At 47.3% G+C, this 26,124-nt stretch overlaps 1 protein-coding gene across 1 annotated transcript in view; it reads right to left on the bottom strand.

Moving 5' to 3' along the window:
• OBSCN (obscurin, cytoskeletal calmodulin and titin-interacting RhoGEF) overlaps positions 1-26,124 on the bottom strand; it is a 155,949-nt gene that overhangs the window by 16,504 nt on the left and 113,321 nt on the right. Inside the window, exons 28-45 of the mRNA XM_072131628.1 lie at positions 25,619-25,888; positions 25,274-25,540; positions 24,927-25,193; positions 24,461-24,727; positions 23,744-24,013; positions 23,254-23,520; positions 16,386-16,652; positions 12,435-12,701; positions 7,239-7,505; positions 6,852-7,118; positions 6,458-6,724; positions 4,903-5,169; positions 4,388-4,654; positions 4,014-4,280; positions 2,030-2,296; positions 1,299-1,565; positions 940-1,206; positions 453-719 (exon numbers count right to left, since the gene is read on the bottom strand). Coding sequence (XP_071987729.1) covers positions 453-719; positions 940-1,206; positions 1,299-1,565; positions 2,030-2,296; positions 4,014-4,280; positions 4,388-4,654; positions 4,903-5,169; positions 6,458-6,724; positions 6,852-7,118; positions 7,239-7,505; positions 12,435-12,701; positions 16,386-16,652; positions 23,254-23,520; positions 23,744-24,013; positions 24,461-24,727; positions 24,927-25,193; positions 25,274-25,540; positions 25,619-25,888 — 4,812 coding nt within the window. The remainder of the gene's footprint in view (positions 1-452; positions 720-939; positions 1,207-1,298; positions 1,566-2,029; positions 2,297-4,013; positions 4,281-4,387; positions 4,655-4,902; positions 5,170-6,457; positions 6,725-6,851; positions 7,119-7,238; positions 7,506-12,434; positions 12,702-16,385; positions 16,653-23,253; positions 23,521-23,743; positions 24,014-24,460; positions 24,728-24,926; positions 25,194-25,273; positions 25,541-25,618; positions 25,889-26,124) is intronic.

Raw genomic sequence — 26,124 nt, forward strand, 5'->3', positions numbered from 1 at the left:
TTCATGTGGGGGCGGGGGTGGTTAGGGCTCATGAATTCAATGCCTTTGCTTCCATCTATGGACCAGTGCAGAAGAACCATGAGTGGTAGATCGGAGACATCCAATATGTAATATATTCATTCTCAACTACTATAAGCTAGAACATTTACAGCCAGGCAAGATCCTGGCCACATCCTTGGTAACTATATTCATTTCATTTCTGAGACCTGCGCCCATCAAAGTCGGTCTATCGATAATATGGTATATAATAAACTAAAGAAATGGATATTGATGTCCAACAACAACAGATGGAAAATGATGGTTAAATTATCTAGAAGATGATAAGAGCAATGAGGGACATACAGAGAAGAGGAGCATAGACTAAGACAATGGAGATGAATCAGAACGGGAGTTACGGTAAGGATGATGGTGATGGAACATGGTTAGGAAAGCAAAAACTGATGTGGATTTACCCTTGACGGTAAGTGAAGCTGATGTTTGCTGGTCTCCGCAGACACACGTGTACTCCCCGCAGTCATCCACATCCAGGCAGTGGATCACCAGCTCAGCCACTAAGCCGCTCTGGACAAATTTATACTTGTTGCTCGGTTTTAGTGCTTTTTGCCCTCTCCTCCACTCCAGAGGGGCCTTTGGCTTGGTCACGGTGCAATGCAAGGTCACCGATTCCCCTTCCACACCTTCCTTGTCCTCCAATCCATCCTTAAATCGTGGCGGAAGAGCTGGCAAAGGGAAAACAACAGAACATCTTAGAAAGCAGTAATGGGGCGACAACTGTGGATGGAGAAGAGGCCGGTGATGATGGTGGATTAGAGGTTAACGTGAGAGGCTTAGTGTAGCAGGAGGTAAAGAAGAGCAGGGGGTGGTCTGTTATATATGATGTAGCTGGGAGGGTTATTGCTGCTGTTAGGGTGACTTAGAACTGCATATAATCTAATATACCCTTCACAGTCAATGTGGCTGCTGTCTGATTGTCTCCGCACACACAGATGTATCTCCCGGTATCTTGTTGGTCCACCTTGCGGACCACCAGTTGGGCCACTAGACCTTCCTGAACCAGCTTGTACTTGTCACTGGACTTAATGATTTTGTGTCCTTTTCTCCATTCCAGAGTTGCGTCCGGTTTGGTCAGCTCGCAGTGTAGTGTGACCGAGTCACCTTCTAAGGCCTCTTGATTTTTTAGTTCTTCCTTAAATTCTGGTGGCAAAGCTGACAAAGATGAAGGTGACATAAGAGAGAGAGGAAGTTAATGATTGGACAGAACCAATGTAAGAGTGATTAGACCCGATGCTGATATTTACCCTTTACTACGAGTGTGGCCGACGTCTTTTGGTCTCCACACACACATGTGTACTGGCCGCCGTCATGCAGCTCCACATTACTAATCTCCAGACTGGCCTCACAGCCATCCTGGGCCATACTGTACTTGGCTCCACGCTCCAGCACTTGGTCTCCTTTCCTCCACTCAAGGTGGGCATTGGCCTTGGTCATCTCACATGTCAGAGCCACAGATTGCCCCTCCGTACAATCCTGATTCTTCAGCTCTTGCTTAAATCTTGGTGGTAAAGCTGATGCAAAGTCAGAGGAATAAGAAATAGGTTAATAAAAAAATGTCAGAACTCTGATCCCTGGGTAAAGGATCCACATTAGGACGAAGGTTTTACAAGATAAAGCTGTCTCGATGTTTTTCTTCTTTTGGTTTGACCCAGAGTTGAAGAAGATAATCATTTAACCAAATACAGAACTGAATGCTACACCACATGATCTTTGGCACCACCAATTGGCAACCAACCTGGCACCATGTGGACGGGAGGGGGATACAACAAGACAGGATTCTCCCCTCGAGACCACAGTCAGATTGAATACATTGCCTCCTCCATTACACAATCTATACGACTTATTATAGGCAGAAGCTCCTCCTCTGATGGAGACATCTTTAGTCTTCACCTGGATAAAGGACTAACTAATAAGAAATCCCGGCACGTATTGCAGTGGCTTTGGTGTCAGATTTGGTGGATTTGATTATTTTTACCTGTGACATTCACAGTTGCTGCGGTTTCTTGGTCTCCGTGCACACAGCTGTAGACGCCGGTGTCCTCCTCACGGAGATCATGGATGACCAGCTCCACGACGGAGCCCTCGTGTCTCAGAACATATTTCTCTGACTCCTGGAGGACTGTTTGCCCCTTCCTCCACAAGACACTTGCTCCAGGTTTGCTGAGTTCGCAATGGAGGACCAGACTCTCACCTTCTGTCATCTTCTCATCCTTCAGGCCGTGTTTGAAGTGAACTGGAAGAGCTGAAGGAGGTCGAACGTAGAGTGTGAATATATCTTCAAGACATTCTACTATCATCACTTGTATGGAGAAAGAGGGTGTCCAAGTAAAACCTAACCTAATGAACATCAGTCACCCACAATCCTAACAAGTTACCCCTAATCCTAATAAGATAAGTCAACCCCTAACCCTAATAAGATAAGTCAACCCCTAACCCTAATAAGATAAGTCACCCCTAACCCTAATAAGATAAGTCAACCCCTAACCCTAATAAGATAAGTCACCCCTAACCCTAATAAGATAAGTCAACCCCTAACCCTAATAAGATAAGTCACCCCTAACCCTAATAAGATAAGTCACCCCTAACACTAATAGGATAAGTCACCCCTAACCCTAATAAGACAAGTCACCCCTAACCCTAATAAGATAAGTCTCCCCTAACCCTAATAAGATAAGTCACCCCTAACCCTAATGAGATAAGTCACCCCTAACCCTAATAAGATAAGTCACCCCTAACACTAATAAGATAAGTCACCCCTAACCCTAATAAGATAAGTCACCCCTAACCCTAATAAATTAAAGGGAACCTGTCATCAGAAATTGACCTAATTAACTATTACCAGTATGTTGTGAAGCAGATTGAATCCTTCCACATCATTTATTTCATGGCTCATGGCGGAGGCATCATTCAGAAAATCAAGTTTGAAGTGAAATTGTAAATTGGTTGTATAATGGTTGTATAAGTCATGGAGGCGGAGAGCTCATCATTGAAGTCAAGCTCTCCTCACCTCTGAATGAGAGAGATCTGGTTAGTGATGTGTCTGGATGCAGGACTATCAATTACAGTGAAGAGGACATTCTGAAGTGAGGAGAGCTGGACTTCAGTGTTAAACTCTCCGCCTCCTTGACTTTATACAACCAAATTACATGTCACTTCAATGTTGATTTCCTGGACAATGCCACCGTGCTGGGTGATGAAATAGACCTATTAGGCCAATTTCTGCTGACAGGTTCCCTTTAAGTCACCCCTAACCCTAATAAGGGCACACAACCTTAACCTCTAACCCTTAATCCAAAATATATTAAACAAACTAATCCAAGCCTCTAAACTTATGAACAATGAACAATGAACGAAGTGTGACAACATTATCCAAATCTCTTATATTTACACCCAAATCTCACTTCTAACCCGTAACCTTAAACGCTATCTGCACCAGTAACCTCTAACCCGACCTCTAATCTCCAAACATAAAACTCTAACCCAAAGTCCAAAACCAAACCCTAAAGGGGTCGTCCCATTGCAGCAAATTAATGTTAATGTTCTTACAGAGTGACAGCAAGCAGAGATCTAGAAAACCGAGGCATTGATACAGAAAGTCTATTGGTAAGTCGTATAACTTTTTATAAAACAAACAATAACATTTATTTGCTAAAATGAGAAAACCCATAAAATCTAAACTCCAACCACAACATTCGGAAACCTGATGTGTAACCCAATCTCCGAGCCTGAATCTAATCCCAAAATGTAGGTTCATGCCCAACACTTACAGTCATTCCCATCGCTCAAACTGAAAATTGTCACAAGGTTCCAGTGTTGTCTCAGCTGATTCTGACTATTTGTGTAAGAACCAAGAGCCAGAACGATCCATAAAGAACCACCAAAATAATGAAGAAGAAGAAGAGACTTGTGTCGGAAGAGAGGCCACTTGGCCAAGAAGATAAGAATGGCTCCAGCTTTACCATTGACGATGAGGACGGCGGTGGACTGCTGCTCCCCGCACACACACGTGTAGTCTCCAGTGTCCTTCTGCTCCACATCCCGTATGATGAGTTGTGTGACGGCTCCGTCCTGCCTCATCTCGTACTTCTGTCCGGCTCTGATCACTTTCTGACCTCTTCTCCACTCCACATGAGGCGGGGGCTGCGTAAATTCACAACTCAGAGTCACGGCTCCCCCCTCTGTGACCTCCTCATTAGACAACTCACGTCTGATGAGAATGGGACGTTCTAAAGATTTAGATGGAATAAGACATGAGCTGTGGATCTTACCACAACAAATGGTACAAAAATCTACTACTGAGCCCCACCAGGGGTGGAGACCAACGGGAAATTACCATTGACTTTGACATTGGCCGTGGTCTCTTGGCCTTCGTATACACACGTGTAGCTTCCGGCATCTTTCAAGTTGAGGTCATGAATGGTCAACTCTGCCACCGCACCTTCCAGCCTCGGCAAGTACTTGTCACCTGGTGTCAGTGAGGTGGCTCCTTTCTTCCACACCACGGAGGTCACAGGCTTTGAGAGCTCACAGCAAAGAGTGATGTCCTCTCCTTCCACTGCCTCAGCATTAGGCAGTTTTTCTTTGAAGAGGATGGGAAGAGCTGATCCACACAAAAGTTACAAGAACAAACATGGTCAGTAAGAACCTTAGGATCATGTAAGATCATAAGAAAGCAACAAATCAATGTAAAGCTGTCCACATCACTACGAAAACTACCAGGATGATCATGGAAACTCAAAATACATACAACTTTGGAAGCCCAAATAATGAAAGATTCCCCAAATGAAGAACCCACCCCCTCGCAATGGAGTGACCTCAGAGGTCTATGGAAGAGTTTTGCCATTTTACCATTGATGGTCAGGGTGGCTGTAGACTTCTGCTCTCCGCACACGCAGGTGTATTGTCCGTGGTCCTTTTCATCTACATTTTTTACTATCAGCTCAGAGGTCAGCCCCTCCTGCCTCATCATGTATTTGTCACTCGGTTTAAGAACCTGTTCTCCCTTTCTCCACTCTACCGCGGCTCCGGGTTTGGTAAGCTCACAGCGGAGCGTCGCCTCTTCTCCTTCTGTCACCTTTTCATTCTTTAATTCTTCTTTAAAAAGTGGTGGTAACGCTAAAAGATGCACAAGAAATTCTTACAAAACACCATATAATGGCAGGAATATCCTGCATTGCAGAGCTCAACAGTAAGACCATATAACAGCAGGAATATCCTGCAGTACAGAGCTCAGCATTAAGACCATATAACGGCAGGAATATCCCCCAGTGCAGAGCTCAACAGTAAGACCATATAACGGCAGGAATATCCTCCAAAGCAGAGCTCAACAGTAAGACCATATAACGGCAAGAATATCCTCCAGTTCAGAGCTCAACATTAAGACCATATAACGGCAGGAATATCCTCCAGTGCAGAGCTCAACAGTAAGACCATATAACGGCAGGAATATCCTCCAGTGCAGAGCTCAACAGTAAGACCATATAACGGCAAGAATATCCTCCAGTTCAGAGCTCAACATTAAGACCATATAACGGCAAGAATATCCTCCAGTTCAGAGCTCAACATTAAGACCATATAACGGCAGGAATATCCTCCAGTGCAGAGCTCAGCATTAAGACCATATAACAGAAGAAATATCCTCCAGTGCAGAACTCAGCATTAAGACCATATAATGGCAGGAATATTATGCAGTGCAGAGCTCAAATGTAAGACCATATGACAGAAGGAATATCCTGCAGTTCAGAGCTTAACACTAACACCATTAGCGTCAGGAATATCCTGCAGTGCAGAGCTTAACACTAACACCATATAACGGCAGGAATATCCTGCAGTGCAGAGCTCAGTACTAAGACCATGTAACGGCAGGAATATCCTGTAGTGCAGGGCTCAGCACCAAGACCATATAATGGCAGGAATATCCTCTAGTGCAGAGCTCAGCACTAAAACCATATAACAGAAGGAATATCCTCCAGTGCAGAGCTCAGCACTAACACCATATAACATGAAGGATTTCTAGTATGTCTAAATGTCTAATATTTTCAACACATCTATTAACTTCTATTTCAACACATCTATGAGAAAGAACATCAATTTTTATCCAAAGAATATCTTTGAAGTCTATAGCTCATTGCAGAGTTAATTGATAAGATACGTGTACCACTCAGGCACCATCATAGAATCAGTGATCGAGAAGATGTCACATGGTAGATTTTACCCTCTGGTCGGCTCATACAATTTGATAAATCTGATTCCATGAACCTGTCTGGGGTGGGACCTCCCAAGGAGAAATTAACCAACAAGGAAAGTAAAATGTTCCCCTGACACCTCATCTATGATTATGTTATCCATGAATCAAGAATTTAACTAGATAAACACCCATAATGGTAAATCAGTGGGACATTACCAGTGACATTCACGGAGCCGGTTGTCTGGTGCTCTCCAGAAACACAGGAGTAGTCTCCTCCATCTTCTGGTGCCAGGTCACGTATGATAAGCTCTGCAGTCAGCCCTTCCTGACGCATCTTGTACTTCTTGCTCTGCTTGATGGCCTTGTTTTCCTTCCTCCATTCAATGGGGGCATCTGGCTTGTTGAGTTCACAGTGCAGAGTAATGGAGGACCCTTCATTGGCTTCCTGTGGGCTCAGCTCCTGGGTAAAGTGGGCTGGAATTTCTGGAGGGACAATGATGGAGGAAGGTGAAGATTGATAATATGTATATTTTTCATGTATTAGATCATGAATGATGCCTCGCAAGACCTCAATAATCTCCATAAGATGTATAATAATGGTGCTAGTTACCTTGCACTTTGACCCGGGCAGAGGTCTGTTGGTCTCCTGTGTCACAGGTGTAGGTCCCCGAGTCCTCTGACTTCACATTGTGAACAACCAGTTCCACTATGGTTCCCTTCTGCCTGAACTCATACTTGTCATTGGCTTGAAGGATGCTGACCCCTTTCTTCCATATGACAGGGGCATTGGCTTTGGTGACCTCACAGGACAGTGTTACGGAAGAGTCTTCATCTACCTCACAGTCCTTAAGATCTTGTTTAAAGCGCACTGGAAGAGCTACAAAAAGAGGAAGAGGAAGCCATCATGATGAAGTCCACGTTTACAGCCCCTGCCTCTAGGGAAACAAGGTCAACAATCTACAAGTCCATGACGTTTAGTGTCTACATGATTTCTTACCAGTAATGGTCACAAGGGCCGTGCTCCTCTGGTCTCCAGTGTCACATGTGTAGTCCCCAGAGTCTTCCGGTTTTGCATTGTGAATGAGGAGCTCCACCACGGCTCCTTGCTGCTTGATGTCATACTTATCGCTACTCTCCAGAGCTTCTTCATCTCTAGTCCACGTCACAGGAGCACCCGCTTTGCTGAGCTCACAGTGGAGCTTCACTGTGCTGCCTTCCTTGGCTTTCTCATTACGAAGACCTTTTTTAAACAAGACCTGGACGGCTGAGAACAAGGAGGAAATAATTTTAGGGAAAGATTGTGTGAAGATTTGCAGCAATGATGGGGCAGGAGAACCCCAAAGAAGCAACCTTTTACTTTATAAAGATAAAATGAAGCTTTGCAAATTAATTATTTTGGATTTATAAAACTATGGGGGTCATTTACTAAGGGCCCGATTCGCGTTTTCCCGACGTGTTACCCGAATATTTCCGATTTGCGCCGATTGTACCTGAATTGCCCCGGGATTTTGGCGCACGCGATCGGATTGTGGCGCATCGGCGCCGGCATGCGCGCGACGGAAATCGGGGGGCGTGGCCGAACGAAAACCCGACGTATTCGGAAAAAACGCCGCATTTAAGAACCGAAAATGTGTCGCTCGGGACCCGCTTACCTTCACTCAGCTCGAGCCGGTGAACTCCAGCGCGTTCCAATGCTTTTCAGCGCAGCAGCGCCACCTGGTGGACGGCGGAGGAACTACCTTCATAAATCCCGGCCGGACCCGAATCCATTTAGACTCCGCTGCCAGGTGTCGGCTAACGTCATTGTCCCCAGTGGTTGAGTGGGTCCATTACTCCTGGATCCTAACAGTAAGATCTGGCCACGGACCCACCAAGGTTCCGCTACCTGACCTGGCTGATCTTACCACCATCGTGGCCCAGCAGTCCCATCAGATTGCTGTGCAAGGCCAGCAACTTGGACAAGTCACCGCCACCATGTTGCAGCAATTGATGGCTACTCAGCTGCAGCATCAAGTTCCTGCGGTCTCTTCTGCTACAACAGTTTGTCTACCTACCGCAGAACCTAGGCTGAGACTCTCCTTGCCTTCCAAGTTTGATGAAGTCGTGCAGGGGTTTTATCATCCTTGCACATTGAACTTATACCTACCCAGTTAATCTCAGAGAGTGGTCTTAAGTGGCCTTCATCCTCAGCCTCCTTCCCGGGAAGGCCCTGGCATGGGGAAAGACCCAGTCACAGCCAATATCACCACATTCTCCTCTGAATTCCGGTCCGTCTTTGAGGAACCGGCCCGGGTGTCTTCTGCTGAAACTCAGTTTGTGACCACGTGGTCCAGATCTGTACTTTAGCTTCCGAGCTGGATTGGAATGAGGCAACCTTGCTCACAATCTTTAAAAGAGTACTGTCTAGTCAGGTCAAAGACACACTGGGGGTCATTTATTAAGGGCCCGATTCGCGTTTTCCCGACGTGTTACCCGAATATTTCCGTTTTGCGCCGCTTGTACTTAAATTGCCCCGGGATTTTGGCGCACGCGATCGGATTGTGGCGCATCGGCGCTGGCATGCGCGCGACGGAAATCGGGGGGCGTGGCCGAACGAAAACCCGACGTATTCGGAAAAACCGCCGCATTTAAAAACCGAAAATGTGTCGCATAAGGACCGCTTACCTTCACCTGGTCCAGCTCGGTGCATTCCGGCGCGATGAGTTTACTTTCAGCGCAGCAGCGCCACCTGGTGGACGGCGGAAGAACTACCTTATTAAATCCCGGCCGGACCCGAATCCAGAGCGGAGAAGCCGCCGCTGGAACGCGAATGGACCGGGTAAGTAAATTTGCCCCACTGTCTGCACGGGACCTGCCATCTTCCCTGAGCGGCGTGATCTCTCTTGCTACCCGGATTGACATCCCCTTCTCTAAATGCTCAGAGGAACTGTGAGCTCAACTAATGCAAGCAAGAGTCCAACGACTACCCCATTTGGGTCGATTGTTCCAAAGGTCCCCTCTGCCGTTCTCTGAGTCTGCTACCGAGGAACCCATGCAGGTGGATAAAACCAGGCTAACACCCCAAGAGTGCTCTAGACGAAGACAGCAGAACCTCTGAATCTATTCTGCCAGCCCGAAACTTTCTCCAGACTTGTCCAGTTTGTCCTCAGTAATTGGGAAACGCATGCTCCTTGTGTTCTTGGGAGAAGCGTCCCTAGGTGAGAACAAAGCTTCTCCATGCCTCAACATATGTGTCCTATTCAGCTCCAGGACAGGTTGTCAGTTTCAAGCCTCTGCCTTCCTGCTTTTCGGCTTTGTAGGAAACTTCGTAGATGCTGCCATGGTTTCTCAGTATCATCTTCCTGAGGTCCATCTCGAGAAGCCGCTGGTCACATCTGTCAGTGGGTAGATTCTCTACGATCCGGTACCGCACCAAGCCTCTGTATCTGCAAGTTGCACAAGGAGAGACTTTCATTTTATGTGCTACTCTGTTCCATGTCTTCTGTCCTTCTGGGTCTTCCTTACACCTGTGCTCAACTGGCAGACTGGGGAAGTTCTTTGTTGGGGACCAGAATGCCAGTCTTGCCGTCTAGTGGCACTTCATCCAGTGGCCTTCGTGCATTCTCCAATGTCCTCCAAGGCTCTGTTGGGTCTCCCAGATTCTCATATGGACTTTGCTGAAGCAGAGATTCTGCCACCGCACCATCCCTACGACTGTACTATTGACCTGCTGCCGGGCACATCTCCTCCGTGGTGTACCCACTGTCTGTGCCTGAAACCACAGCAATGTCAGCCTAAATCAAGGAGAATGGGTTCATCCGAAAATCTTCTTCTCCTGCCGGTGCTGGTTTCTTCTTTGTGGTCAAGAAAGACGGTTCTCTCCGACCCTGCATTGACTACCATGGGCTTAATAAGGTTACAGTGAAGAACCAGTACCCACTACCCCTGATCAAGGAATTTGACCGCCTTTGTGGAGCCAAGACCATCTCTAATTTGAACCTTTCGGGGGTGGGGGGGCTGTTGGGCATATAATCTTATCCGTATCCATGAGGGTGATGAGTGAAAGACCGCCTTTAACTTTCAGGACGGCCACTTCAAGTATCTGGTCATGCCCTTTGGACTGCAGTATTTCAAAAATTTGTCAATTACATCTTTAGAGACCTAAAGTTTACTTGGACGACACCCTCGTGTTCTCTTCTGACCTAGAGTCTCATCAAGTCCACATGCAACAAGTTCTCAGGCGCCTAAGGGCTAATCGGCTATATACCAAACTCAAGAAGTGCCAGTTCCACCAGAAGAGTCTACCGTTCCTCGGTTACATCATTTCTGACAAGGGACCTCAGATGGATCCTGCCAAGCTGTCTGCGGTACTTCAGTGGCCTCGTCCAGTAGGACTTTGTGTTGTCCAAAAATTCCTGGGCTTCGCTAATTACTACCTGCAGTTCATTCTGCATTTCTCCTCCCTCATGTCTCCCATTGTGGCACTGACAAGGAAAAATGTCAATCCTAAGCCATGGCCTCCAGCGGCTGAAAAAGCTTTCTCCAAGCTGAAGTCTGCTGAAGTCTGTCTCTTCTCCTGTACTTACCTGGCCCAATACAGAGAAACTGTTCCTGCTCAAGGTTGACGCCTCCTCGGTTGGTGTTGGAGCCATTCTTACCGAGAAAGGGCCACCTAATCACAAAGACCTCCAGACTGCTCAGCGTCTCAATCCACAACAGGCTTGTTGGTCCCTCATCTTCTACTGCTTCAATTTCCTATTACATTTTAGTCCTGCGTTAAGGCAGATGCCCTCTCTTGTGCCAGGTCCTGCTCCTTGGCATACTGTTCGACCTGAACGTCTGGTTCTTACTGCTCCTGTGGATCTGCGGCAGCTTCCTCCTGCATCTGACCTGCTCTTCGGAAGAGGATATTGACTTGGGGACATTGTTACCGTGTGCCTGGGCTCCCTGAAGTGCAATGTTCAGTCGACCTCATTTCCCGTTTCTACTGGTGACCAGATCTGGTAAAAGGATGTAAGTGATATTGTGGGCTCCTGCACTTCCATCTCATCTCAAACCAGCTGGTTACCCTGCCGTTATTGATACCAAGCTGCCCGTGGTCTCATGTGGCTATGGACTTTATCCTGGATCTTCCTCCTTCCTCTGGCAATACTGTCATCTGGGAAGGTAACAGACTAGTTCTCCACTTTGTGCCTCTAACAGGACTTCCGTCAGCTCCTTGCCTTGCCAGCTTGTTCTTCATCTACATCTTTCAGCTTCATGGACTCCACCAAAGTCTTTGAGGTTAGGGACTTCCTGGATATGAAGACAATTAGGGGGAAGCGGTTTTTCCTTGTCGACTGAAATGGGTTCAGGCCAGAGGAGAAATCCTGGGAGCCTGAGGATAACATCCTGGACCATACTCTCCTACAAAGATTCCTTCTGACCAAGAAGAAGGGGAGGCCCAAGGGGGGGCCAAAGGTGCTTCTGCGACTTCTCTTCCCTGCAGCAGCATCACTCACCTGTCCATGTTCCACCAGCGGTCTCCTTGCTCTGGTGCGTGCGTCCCTACCTCCTAGAACGCCAGCGTTCTGAGATTTAAGTGGCCAGCACATCGATAATCGGCACTGGCCGGCTGCCCTTCCTGTTTAATTCCTGGCTCCTTCCTGTGTCCCCTGCTAAATATTTGTGCCTCCATGACATTTAGAAAGCTGTGTTCCTTGCCCTGTGTGTTTAGACTGATTTCCCGTTGTGACCTTGATTCCGTTCCTGACTTCACTCCTGTGCTGTCTGCCCTTACCTTCCGCTACGTCCCGACTCTGATTCCGTGCTGCCTCTCCTGACCTCCTGCCTGTCTCCGATTCAGCACCTCGACTTAGCTCCACCGCGGACAAAGTTGTGCCTGTGGAACGACCTGGTGGCACTACTCCTCAGAAAGTCCAACCCATTTTGCAACGGGCTCTGGTGAAAACCGGGTGCCACTTAGACTCCGGTCCCAGGTGTCGGCTTACGTCATCGTCCGCGGTGGCTAAGTGGGTCCACTACCCCTGGTGCCTGACACAGACTCTACAGGATCCGTAATTATGGAGACACCTGGGTCTTTATAAGAGATATAGACAAAAACTGGAATTTTTTTCTTATAGAAAATTGTTTGGACTGGTAAAAAAACAAATCATGCATAGAAGACCAGGAGGTGTAAGCGCTGCCAAGTCTCCACTTTATCTTATCAATTTACCCTTGACGGATAGTGTTGCAGATGATGTCCGTTCTCCAGTGACACAGACATATGTTCCGGCATCTTCTTTGAGCAGATTGTGAATCATTAACTCCACCCTCCGATCCTTCATTTTCATCTCATACTTATTGCTGGAGCTCAGGAGTTTTCCATCCTTTTTCCACTGCACTGTCGCTCTGTCATCTGAGACTTCACAGAAGAGTGTCGCCGTGGCCCCTTCCTCGGCCTCCATGCTCTGCACTTCACGCTTGAAGAAAGCCTGGACAGCTGCAACATGCAATATACAAAGTTATCATTATAGAGAGTGCAGTCATATATAACGCTTCATGGGAAAGGACCAAAAGCTAAAAGTCCGTGTCTATTGGTTACAAAGTCATCAAAAAGAAGAGGAAGTAGATCCTGTAGATCACAGTGCAATCATGAGTGGCCCTGACACTACTTACAGAATTAGCTGTCAGTATCACAAAACAAAATCTGAAGGACCCCCCCCCCCATGTCAATTCATAGAAGATGATGAGGCGGAGAGGGATTCAACATTTCAAATTTCAGCAAGATCAATCATGTGGCCGTCAAGTGGATAAGTTACAAAGGGGCGACGAGACAGAGAAGACTGGGGGAAATTGTTGACTCTAGAGAAGGACATAAGAGCCAAGAGTGAGTCTGAGCAGTCTAAAGGGAGACAGAAGAGTCTGGAGAAGGAGGAGGACAGAGGAGTCTGGAGGAGGAGGAGGACAGAGGAGTCTGGAGGAGGAGGACAGAGGGGTCTGGAGGAGGAGGAGGACAGAGGAGTCTGGAGGAGGAGGAGGACAGAGGAGTCTGGAGGGAGGAGGAGGAGGACAGAGGAGTCTGGAGGGAGGAGGAGGACAGAGGAGTCTGGAGGAGGACAGAGGAGTCTGGAGGAGGACAGAGGAGTCTGGAGGGAGCAGGAGGACAGAGGAGTCTGGAGGAGGAGAACAGAGGGGTCTGGAGGAGGAGGACAGAGGAGTCTGGAGGAGCAGGAGGAGGGCAGAGGAGTCTGGAGGAGCAGGAGGAGGACAGAGGAGTCTGGAGGAGGAGGAGAGATGAGTCTGGAGTAGGAGGACAGAGGAGTCTGGAGTAGGAGGACAGAGGAGTCTGGAGTAGGAGGACAGAGGAGTCTGGAGGAGGAGGATGAGGACAGAGGGGTCTGGAGGAGGACAGAGAGGTCTGGAGGAGTATAAAGAAGTCTAGAAGTGAGACAGAAGTTTGGAGGAGGCAGAAGGGTTTGAATATGACGGTCCAGTCCAGAATCTAGAGGACAGAAAGGTCTGGAGGAGGACAGAGGAGTCTGGAGGAGGAGGACAGAAAGGTCTGGAGGAGGACAGAGGAGTCTGGAGGAGGAGGACAGAGGGGTCTGGAGGAGGACAGAGGAGTCTGGAGGAGGAGGACAGAGGAGTCTGGAGGAGGACAGAGGAGTCTGGAGGAGGAGGACAGAGAGTCTGGAGATGACTAAGCATTTTGGGGGAAAAAGTAATTTGGAGTGGGACAGAAGGTTCTAGAGAAAGACAAAGGGATATTGAGGAGACAAATGGTCAGGAAGCGATGTGGACACGGGAGGCGGTGAGATCTCATGGCGGTTATTTTCATGGAAGACGCTGAACTCTGTGATACAAGATTAATAAAGCAATCAGGATCTGCTTTCCAATGTGTCATTGTTATGGAAGAATTGTGGAAGAACCTAACAGAGAATGCAACAAGCCGGAGATTATGAGGTCCTGTCTTCTAAATTCTCAGTAAACTAAGATTACAAAAACATCAAAAATGTTTTGTGAAGTCATGAAGGCAATGTTTTTCTTGAGTGACGTTCTTGTCTCCAGAGAGTGGCTGGGTTATCCTCAAGGATGGATGGAGAGTCATCACCGATATGTCTGATGAGTTTGGTCTTTCCATATTGGTTGGAAAAACCATTTGGGTCTCCAGGAGTCAACCTTGGCTTCTTATGGTGGAGTAATCCTATCCCTCTATCATCACACTGCAAATATCTGCTGAGTTCCCACAGAGATCTTATTAGTTGATGTTTTAATGAAAACCATTCTCCATGATGCTCTTACCCTTCACGTCAAGGACAATGCTAGATCTCCCTGCTCCATAATCGCAGACATACGCGCCAGAGTCTAGGTGAGTCGTGTCCCGGATCACCAGACTGTTGTCACATCCAGATCTAGTAATCTGATGCTTGGAGGACCTTCTGAGGACCTTCATGTCTTTATACCAGGTGATGGGCTCATGGGGATAGGAGGATTTACAGTGAAGAGTAGCAACTTCCCCCACAGATACCTCCACCCGGACCCCCGACGGCTTCTCTAGAATAACACGAGATGACAGATGTATAGCGTGTCCTGCTGCTCTTCTAAAGGTTAACGACAGTATTCTACATGGCAACTGAAGAAAATCATGTATATATATATATTTCACTGGCCCCCGCCCTGGCACCACCACTAAAAGAGGCTGACGGATCGATGTGATGTGGTGCCGATCCAATGCCACTAGAAATGTCAAACACTCTGGTTTGTAATGTACGTGGTCAACATTGGTTGGTATCTTCTCTATGTATTACTCCTTGTGTTGTACTTGGTGCGGACCACCACGTGAGTATTTCAATGATCTCATTTTAGTTTAAAAAAAAATAACTTACCATAAAGTGACTGTATATTCATTCATACTGATATATTGAGCCCATTACATATAGTAGCAGCAGGACTGTGAAATATGGATTTATATTCAAGGATTGTAGCTTCTCCCAGTGCACTGGGGGTGCGTCCTCACACTGCTGTGCTCTGTGTACTCTGCATTACCCCTGGATAGATGTGTTATCATACCATTGTATATGTTGTTTCTAGCAGCAGGACTGTAATATATGGATTGATATTCCATGATTTGGGCTTCTCATTACAAGTAGGTCCTTGTTGTTTTTGGCTTTTGGTATCTGGTTTAGGCTTTTTGCCCTGGAGCTATGATGGTCGGTTCATACATATCATTACCTTTCACTATAAGATTTACTGAGGTTTTCTGGTTTCCGGCCTCAAACGTGACCATCCCAGAGTCCTTCACCCCCAGCTGCTTGAGAGTCAGGGTGTGGCAGCCCCCGGCCAGGGCTTGTATGTCATTGACATCATTTGTATGTAACGGGGTCTTATCCAGGGACCATTGTACTTTTGGGTAATGTGCCGGAGAGATCCTACACCTGAACGTGACCGACTCTCCCTCAAAGACTTCAGCATCTTCCAGGTCTTCTACTATGAGAACCTTGTGGCCTAAAATTAATACAGATAGTTGAGACACCAAGGTCCATTGGGATTGAGTGTGTGACCAGGGCTTGGTGGCCACATATCCACTCTTCGGGGTCCTTCATATTTTGTATAGTTGGGGTAAGGCCTGACTTGTAACTTCCATTGATGTCCATGCATGGACAACGCTAAGGAGAGCTCTACAGACAATGAAAAGCTACACGGAGGATCATCCAGCAGAGGCGACACACGTCAGAGAGGACATGATCTGAGAGGTTACAGAGAGTGACAAGAACCTTATCTTCAGGATTGTTGGAAATCTCCATATTCTCCAGCAGATTACGTACCAGACCTCAACTATAATGCATTGTTCATAGTGATGGTCTTCTAAGAGTCCCCTGAACGGTACCCAAGTGTGACTGTACCCACTGCTTCCACCCCCTTCCACATGGCCCAACTTAAGGACAGTTTTCTGGAGAACAATACCACAATTACCAACGTGTAGCACTATTAAACCCTGCATCCATCATGTGCCTTCACAGTGAGAAGGTCCCGGCAGACAAGGAGTGAGCCTAAACCACAGAAAAGCTAGAACATATTTGGTTGGAGTCTGCACCCCTTAATGTAGACTGTAAGTGACCAATAGTGGTGAATACTGGAGGATGGGCGTATAGCTGCAGTGGGGTATCAGCAGTGGTGCTCATACCTGTGACGGTCAGGCTGGCCTTGCTCTGGTCATCTCCGATATCACATGTGTAGGTGTCACTGTCGTTCTTCTCCAGGTCGTTGATGGAGAGGCTCAGGACATTACCCTTCTGGCTGACCTCATACTTCTTGGACGTCTTGATCTCAGTGATACTCTTCCTCCATTTTACGGTTTGTGGACTCCTCTCCGTCTCACAGGTAAAGATGGCCGCCTCCCCCTCCTCCGCCTTCACATCGGAGAGCGTCTTGGTGAACCTATTGGGCTTTTCTGGAGATAGAGAGATGAAGTTAAATCTCCTGATCCTTCATATTAGGTCATGAGACCTCGTCATACATTATCTGCCTAGATGAGGGGCTCCAGGGTCCGAGGCCTTTGGTCATCAGGGTTATGCACACAAGGATTGATGCCCCGGCCCACACTCTGAGCCACCTCAGTGCAGATTTCAGCAAAAAATACAAAAATATAAAAACTTTGGGGCAGATTTATCAAGCTGTCTAAAAGTAAGAATGTTCTTAGTTGCCCATGGCAACCAATTACAGCTCCCCTTTAAAATATTAATGAGCAGTGATAAAATGTAAGCTGAGCTGTGATTGGTTGCCATGGGCAACTAAGAACATTTTTGCTTTTAGACAGCTTGATAAATCTGCCCCTTTGTCAACAACAAAAACTGAAAATTTTGTTTGTACTAACAAATATTCCGGGAATTACATTGGGAGGACGCACATGCTCAGTCTATGCTTTTCAGATATTGGGAGGACGCACATGCTCAGTCTATGCTTTTCAGATATTGGGAGGACACACATGCTCAGTCTACGCTCTTCAGCTATTGGGAGGACACACATGCTCAGTCTACGCTCTTCAGATATAGGGAGGACACACATGCTCAGTCTATGCTCTTCAGATATTGGGAGGACACACATGCTTATTCAATGTTCATTCAGATATTGGGAGGACACACATGCTCAGTCTATGCTCTTCAGATATTGGGAGGACGCACGTGCTCAGTCTACGCTCTTTAGATATTGTGAGGATGCACATGCTCAGTCTACCCTCCTTCAGATATTTGGAGGACGCACATGCTCAGTCTACCCTCCTTCAGATATTGTGAGGATGCACATGTTCAGTCTACGCTCTTCAGATATTGGGAGGACACACATGCTCAGTCTACCCTCCTTCAGATATTTGGAGGACGCACATGCTCAGTCTACGCTCTTCAGATATTGGGAGGACGCACATGCTCAGTCTATGCTCTTCAGATATTGGGAGGACCCACATGCTCAGTCTACCCTCCTTCAGATATTGGGAGGACCCACATGCTCAGTCTACGGTCCTCAGATATTGGGTGGACGCACATGCTCAGTCTATGCATTCTAGATATTGGGAGGACACACATGCTCAGTCTATGCTTTTCAGATATTGGGAGGACGCACATGGTCAGTCTACGCTCTTCAGATATAGGGAGGACACACATGCTCAGTCTAGGCTCTTCAGATATTGGGAGGACACACATGCTTATTCAATGTTCATTCGGATATTGGGAGGACACACATGCTCAGTCTATGCTCTTCAGATATTGGGAGGACGCACATGCTCAGTCTACGCTTTTCAGCTATTGGGAGGACACACATGCTCAGTCTATCCTCCTTCAGATATTTGGAGGACGCACATGCTCAGTCTATGCTCTTCAGATATTGGGAGGACCCACATGCTCAGTCTACGGTCCTCAGATATTGGGTGGACGCACATGCTCAGTCTATGCTCCTCTAGATATCGGGAGGACACACATGCTCAGTCTACGCTCTTCAGATATTGGGAGGACGCACATGCTCAGTCTACGCTCTTCAGATATTGGGAGGACGCACATGCTCAGTCTATGCTTTTCAGATATTGGGAGGACACACATGCTCAGTCTATGCTCCTCTAGATATTGGGAGGACGCACATGCTCAGTCTATGCTCCTCTAGATATTGGGGGGGCACAGATGTACAGGTTGCAGCTGCTCCCTGCTTGTCAGATGAGGTGCAGGAATATCTGCAGCCCAGTATCTAACAAGCAGAGAGATGCTCCTCACCACCCAGAGATCCTCCTGTATATCTGAGATTGAGAGTCTCGTGTGGAAATGGTAATGGATCTTCATCGGAATATTGGGGGCGCAATTCTAAAGTTTTCCTGAAGAATGTGAAGAAGTTTTTCCTAAATGAAAGTCTTTCTGCAATGTCCCCATGTTTGCTACCAGTGACGCTGAAGAAGGGCAGGGACAGGACGGTTTTGTTCCCGAGCCTGAAGAAATAAATATGTGCCCCCTCTCTACCCTCAAAACTCAACTCTGGAAAAACAAGGAATGGACCCGAGGAAGTTTCTGGTGAAAAATGAAATGTTACCATAAAATATCAGAAGTCAGTCGAACGCATCCAAGTCATTCACAGTTCTCCTCCATGATGTTTCCTCTGCCTTTGACACCATTAACCCTTCTCTCCTGTTGCAGACGCTATGTTCTCCTGGTATCACTGGCCTGGCCCTCTACTATACTACACACATCTATATCCCTGCAGTCACTATACACTGTACACACATAAATATATCCCTGCAGTCACTATACACTGTACACATAAATATATCCCTGCAGTCACCATATACTGTACACATAAATATGTCCCTGCAGTCACTATATACTGCACACATAAATATATCCCTGCAGTCACTATATACTGTACACATAACTATATCCCTGCAGTCACTATATACTGTACACATAACTATATCCCTGCAGTCACTATATACTGCATATATAATTATATCCCTGCAGTCACTATATACTGTACACACATAAATATATCCCTGCTGTCACCATATACTGTACACATAAATATATCCCTGCAGGCATTATACACTATACAAATAAATATATCCCTGCAGTCACTATATACTGTACACATAAATATATCCCTGCAGTCACTATATACTGTACACACATAAATATATCCCTGCTGTCACCATATACTGTACACATAAATATATCCCTGCAGGCATTATACACTATACAAATAAATATATCCCTGCAGTCACTATATACTGTACACATAAATATATCCCTGCTGTCACCATATACTGTACACATAAATATATCCCTGCAGTCACTATATACTGTACACACATAAATATATCCCTGCAGTCACTATATACTGTACACATAAATATATCCCTGCAGTCACTATATACTGTACACATAAATATATCCCTGCAGTCACTATATACTGCACACAGAAATATATCCCTGCAGTCACTATATACTGTACACATAAATATATCCCTGCAGTCACTATATACTGTACACATAAATATATCCCTACAGTCACTATATACTGCACACAGAAATATATCCCTGCAGTCACTATATACTGTACACACATAAATATATCCCTGCAGTCACTATACATTGTACACATATATATCCCTGCAGTCACTATATACTGTATACATAACTATATCCCTGCAGTCACTATATACTGTACACATAACTATATCCCTGCAGTCACTATACACTGTACACATAACTATATCTCTGCAGTCACTATATACTGTACACATAACTATATCCCTGTAGTCACTATACACTGTACACATAAATATATCCCTGCAGTCATTAAATACTGTACACATAAATATATCCCTGCAGTCACTATATACTATACACACACAGGGTCGGACTGGCCCACCGGTGTGCTGGGAAATCACCGGTGGGCCCTGACATCTCTTGCCTCCACTGTGTGCCTGCTCGCTGGTCCTTAGGACTCAACTGGTTCCTGCGTTGGGGACAGGTAAATGCGGAAGTACTCTCATTGAGTTTAGTTACTGGAGCGCCAGGACAGGAGTCTCATCTTCCTCCAGCGCTCGGGCAGGGAGAAGAAGAGAGCAGGTTACTCCTCACTGCTGGAGCTGCAGGAGGATGAGACCCCTCGCTCTGGCTGCTAATATGTGCCACAACCACTGCAGTATCTGAGACTGGAGGGGCCCGACTGTGCTGCCTCCTGTCCCTACACAGTATGGCCTAGAGATGCCGTGTGTACAGCCAAGGTCTGGGGGAGCAGCAGGATGCATGTGCAATCACTACACAAGCAGAGAAATGGAGATGAGCTGCTTCACATTATTTCTATAACACTCTCCTCAGGGTGCAACAACTTCCAGGTAAGAAGACGGGTCAGGGGGGAGGGGCACACGTCAGTAAGAAGACGGGTCAGGGGGGAGGGGCACAGGTCAGTAAGAAGACGGGTCAGGGGGGAGGGGCACACCATTCAGAACTGCTCATTCCTATTTCTCATGGACTATTTGTTATAAGCTGTTTCTTCCATGTGCTAAAGTCCTCTCCCTTTACTGCTGTCCTGGGATTGGGATTTGGAATGAAATCTTTACTTCTGCCTGTGTGTCACAAGTAAGTGCTTGGATGAGTGCATGGATGAGCGCATGGGTGAGCGCATGGGTGAGTGCATGGATGAGTGCATGGGTAAGCGCATGGGTGAGTGCATGGGTGAGTGCATGGGTGAGTGCATGGGTGAGTGCATGGGTGAGCGCATGGATGAGCGCATGGGTGAGTGCATGGGTGAGCGCATGGGTGAGTGCATGGGTGAGTGCATGGGTGAGCGCATGGGTGAGCGCATGGGTGAGCGCATGGATGAGTGCATGGGTGAGTGCATGGGTGAGTGCATGGGTGAGTGCATGGGTGAGTGCATGGGTGAGTGCATGGGTGAGTGCATGGGTGAGCGCATGGGTAAACCTACTATATGTAGGTAACTATCCATCCTTTCATCTAGTGTTCACATGTCCTGGGCTCGGGCAGTAAGCAGAGGCTCGATGATATTTACATGTTATTGTTCATTTACTTTTTTGACCTCTCACTTGGCACTTTTTCATTTTTCTGAATGTATGTGTTGCCAAGCTTGTCATATATCAGACATGGGGGCAGAGTAAGGCCTCACGCACCGGACTGTGTAATGGGCCCATTACTTTCTATTGTTCTCTGCGCGGCGCATGCACTGCACCACAAATACCAGCACAGTTACTATTGCTGCCGTCTATGCATCACAGGCAGTCCCTTCCTATTGAGGGGCCACGGAAAAGGATCATGTGGCCCTCTGCTTCCAGTCCACCAAGTGCACACACGTGAATATGAGGCCTAAAACAAAGCGCCTGTGGGTGAGCCGCAGCAAAAGCTTCTACACCCAACCACCAGAGATTTATAGTAGATGTCCCAGCAATGGATTCCGGGCCTAAAGGGTAAGATTTATCATTTTGGGGAATGAGCTATCACATTGTGAAACATATAACGATATATAACTATAACATGGGATGGTTGGTTAGAGTAAAGAGTGGGCAGAAGAACTACAGTTTTCATCATCTCTTTTACCTGCTGGGAGTTGTAGCTTTCACACGGGAAGATACTAATGTGATATGTCCTGCACTTACATTGTACTTACCTCTGTGTAGGAGTCCATCATACAAGCATAACTCCCATCTTATGTGATCAGACATATACATGGCACAACATGGTATCAATGCAAACATCCGCTCATCCGCAGCAATGTGCCCCTTACCAAACTCTTTGCAGTCCACGTGTCGTCATTGTCCCTATGTAATCTGTACATAGTCCGTTTTTATGGATCCACACAAAATAGAGGGCTGGCAAATAGCGCCACTACCTCGGCCCAAAAACTTAAAGGGTCACATAATTGTGTTAAATGCAATATTTACCTGTTTTCCGATACCCATGTTGCTCAGGGCTTTCATCCCTGTGTCTGATCAGATGAGTGACCAATGAGTGACCCCCTTGGACAAGGTACAGTCTTGTGGTCCCAAGAGGACTCCTGCCCTGGTCCCCACTAAGGGATTAATACAATCCACCACAACGAGAGATAAACTGGCTGATTCACGCTGCATCTTATGTGGGTATTGGAAGTCGGGTAACCTCATTTTTATAATATACAATATTTCCATGAAGCAGTTAGAAGAGGAAGACAGGTAGGTGGTGCAGGAGAAGAAGCCAGGTAAGTGGTACAGAAGAGGAAGACAGGTAGGTGGTGCAGAAGAGGAAGACAGGTAGGTGGTGCAGGAGAAGAAGACAGGTAGGTGGTGCAGGAGAAGAAGCCAGGTAGGTGGTGCAGGAGAAGAAGCCAGGTAGGTGGTGCAGGAGAAGAAGCCAGGTAGGTGGTGCAGGAGAAGAAGCCAGGTAGGTGGTGAAGGAGAAGAAGCCAGGTAGGTGGTGCAGGAGAAGAAGCCAGGTAGGTGGTGCAGGAGAAGAAGCCAGGTAGGTGGTGCAGGAGAAGAAGACAGGTAGGTGGTGCAGTAGCCTGGGTCATGCAGTCCTCAGCTGCCCCCATCACAATATACTGTAAACCCTTCCCATCTTCATCTTTTACTGAACATTAATGAGTGGGACAATGTTCTTGGACTGCCGTCACTCCCAGTAATGATGATGGTGGTAGTAGTAGTAGGGTCTCCTCTGCACAATTAGAGCTCCAGAACCTTTCAGCCAATGCCGACCCACCAGAACCTTTCAGCCAATGCCGACCCACCAGAACCTTTCAGCCAATGCCGACCAACCAGAACCTTTCAGCCAATGCCGACCCACCAGAACCTTTCAGCCAATGCCGACCCACCAGAACCTTTCAGCCAATGCCGACCCACCAGAACCTTTCAGCCAATGCTGACCCACCAGAACCTTTCAGCCAATGCCGACCCACCAGAACCTTTCAGCTAATGACTCCATCCGGCACCTCCTAGCCACTGATGACCCACCAGGATTTCCCATGCGATGTCAAGCCACCAACACTTCCTCATAGCCACTTCCAGCAGATGCCTCCTCCCCATGACCTACCTGCAATCTGCACTGAAGCCTTGGTCCTGGAGATGGAGGTCTCACACACATACTCTCCAGAGTCCTTGGCTGAGGCTTCATGAATGATAATCCAAGCCTCTGTGCCCTCCTGACAGATGTCATACTTCTGGCTTCTTTTTAGAACCTTTCCATCCTTGGACCATTTGATGTCTGTGTCTTCCTTGGAGAGTTCACATTTCAGAACAATGTCCTCTCCAGCAACTGAGGATTTATCTACCAGGGGTTTGGATATTATTGCCGGTTTCTCTACAAATACAAAACCAGAGCAGCAAATAATGTGAAAATCCATCATAACCATTGCCCGTATCACCAAACACCTTCATCACCGGCATCTGTGGCTATGGCTGATCACATTACCAACATCACATCCCTGTCACTGCCCATCTTCATCATCAACCACCCTCATCTACTACATCCCTGCCCAGCCGCAGCCGCAGCAGTAGTAGTGGTGGTTGGTGATAGAACTTACCTTTGACTGTCAATGTGGCTTTGGATGACAGATTGCGAGCTGTGAAGACGACTTCCCCGGCATCACTGGCCTTTACCTCCTTGATGTTCAGCTGATACTTGCGGCCCTGGTTGGACACTTTGAACCTCTGATCGCTCTCAATGTCCTGCCCGTTCACTGTCCAGGAACATTCATCGATGCTCTCATGAGACAGGACACACTCGAAGCTGCAGCTCTCGCCTTCCTTGGCCTCGGTGCTTTTCAGGCGTTTGGTGATTCCGATGCTCAGTTCTGTTGAGATGAGGGCAGAAGATTGGAGGCTGACTCCTCACATCACACATCAGTTATAGGGAGAAGGTCTCACAGTAGGAGGGGATATACATTGTCCCATGGCGACCATGGTGGAAAGGCCATCAGTGACCAAGGGGGCCTCATGTAATCTGCCACGTCAACTATGGAAAATCTGTCAGGTCCTCATGTACCGTGGGCGAGTAGCAACCATTTATTATTGGAATTCTTTATCAAATTGTTTTACTTGGCAATGGAGCCAGGACCAGACACTATTTTGGTGGTGGCAGTCAGTGACATCTAGCGTTGAGGCTAAGAGGAGGCCGGGGCCTGAGCAGTCACTGAGGACATAGTCGCTAAGGAGATGCAGTCTCAGAGGTTGCCAAGCTTGTGATATATCTTACCAACTACAGAACCAGCGAGCTCATGCACTCTGTACCATGTACTTACCCTGAACACCGACCTTGGACTTGGCCACATCCGTGCCGATGTCACAGGTGTAGAGTCCGGCGTCAGCCTTCATTAGGTTATGGATGGTGAGAGACACAGTTTTACCGGCCTGCATCTGCTGATATTTGTCTCCGTTTGGCAGAACTTGGTCATTCTTTTTCCAGATGGCAGTGACTTTGGGTTTGGAGACCTCGCACTTCAGCGTGACCACCCCCCGCTCTTCACCCACCGCATCATCCAGGGACTTCATGAACACTACAGGCTTCTCTGCATGAAAGACAGATCATAACCCAATATAAAATAGAGTAAGCACTTCCTGCAGGGTCCCTATGTCAACATTTTCTGCTCGGAGAGTTGTCTCCTCACCTGAAGGTCCTCATACAAGAACGCATTATCAGACAAGGGTCTGGCTTAATGTTTGAGATTACAGACAAGTAGATCTTTTCTTAGGAGCCCCATCACTTACCTTTGACCTTCAGCTCAGCATTTAGCGTTAGCTTCTGGGTCTTGAAGCTGATGGTCCCAGAGTCCTGGGCGGCCACCTGCTTGAGGGTCAGCGTGTGGCATCCACCTATCTTCTTGATGTCATTGTAGTTGTTGGTGTACAGCAGGGTGTTGTTAAGGAACCACTCGCCCTCTTCATCATCGTGGGAAAGCTCACAGGTAAAGATGGCACAGCTCTCCTCCTCTACCTCCACACTCTCCAGCGGCTTCAGCACTTTGACATCCCGAGCTGCAAAGTGGGGGACAGATGTTATGTGCCTGTCGAAATACCGTGACGCGTGGAACTCTTATTCCTTACATCATCCTTACCTTGGACTGTGAGTGTGGCAGATGTCTCGGCTGCTCCGGCTTTACATGTGTACGAGCCGCTATCCTCTGGAGATGCCTTCACAATCCTCAGCTCTGCTGTGCCACGCTCCTGCTTTATCTTGTACCGGTCTGAGGCTACGATCAGTGTCTTCCCCTGGAACCATTCCACAAATTTTGGAGGAGGTTTGAACTCGCAGGAGAAGAGGACAGACTGGCGCTCACTGACCACCTTGTCCTCCAGCTTCTCAGTGACCTTCACTGGAATGTCTGGAGAAGACAAAGAGAAACGAGTCAGAGGTCACCATGTGTGTGGAGGAGTGCAGCGCTGAGCGGACCACCACTTACCTTTCACCACCAGATTAGCTGTTGACTTAGATTTCCCGATGTGAAACTGTATGGAGCCGCTCATCTCCAGGGAAGTCTTCCACAGGATGAGTCGGTGCACTGTCCCATCCTGCTCTATGCTGATGTCTTTTCCATCTCGAAGGACATTTCCCCCCAGGATCCACTTCGGGGGCTTCACAGACACAATGGACGTCACACACTCAAATGTTGCCTTCTCCGGCTGCGTCACCTCCACATCACTCAACTCACTGACAATGTTTATGGATTGTTCTAGACAAAGGTAAGGAACAGAAAGTACAAGTGGATTTATGGAAATCTCCTATTGTCCATTAAGGGACTTTAACCCTGAACCGACTTCATGGAGGACTTGACCATCACTAGTGCGTTACAGGCTGCACTGCTCTCTATGAGAGGATGGGAGGAGCCGTCTTTACAAGGGATATACATGTACCTGTATATATGGAGATGGTACTCTGTATTACAGCATATATTTTTAAATCACTAAA

This window comes from Engystomops pustulosus, unplaced genomic scaffold (genome assembly GCF_040894005.1).
Source record: "Engystomops pustulosus unplaced genomic scaffold, aEngPut4.maternal MAT_SCAFFOLD_109, whole genome shotgun sequence".
Classification (NCBI taxonomy): domain Eukaryota; kingdom Metazoa; phylum Chordata; class Amphibia; order Anura; family Leptodactylidae; genus Engystomops; species Engystomops pustulosus.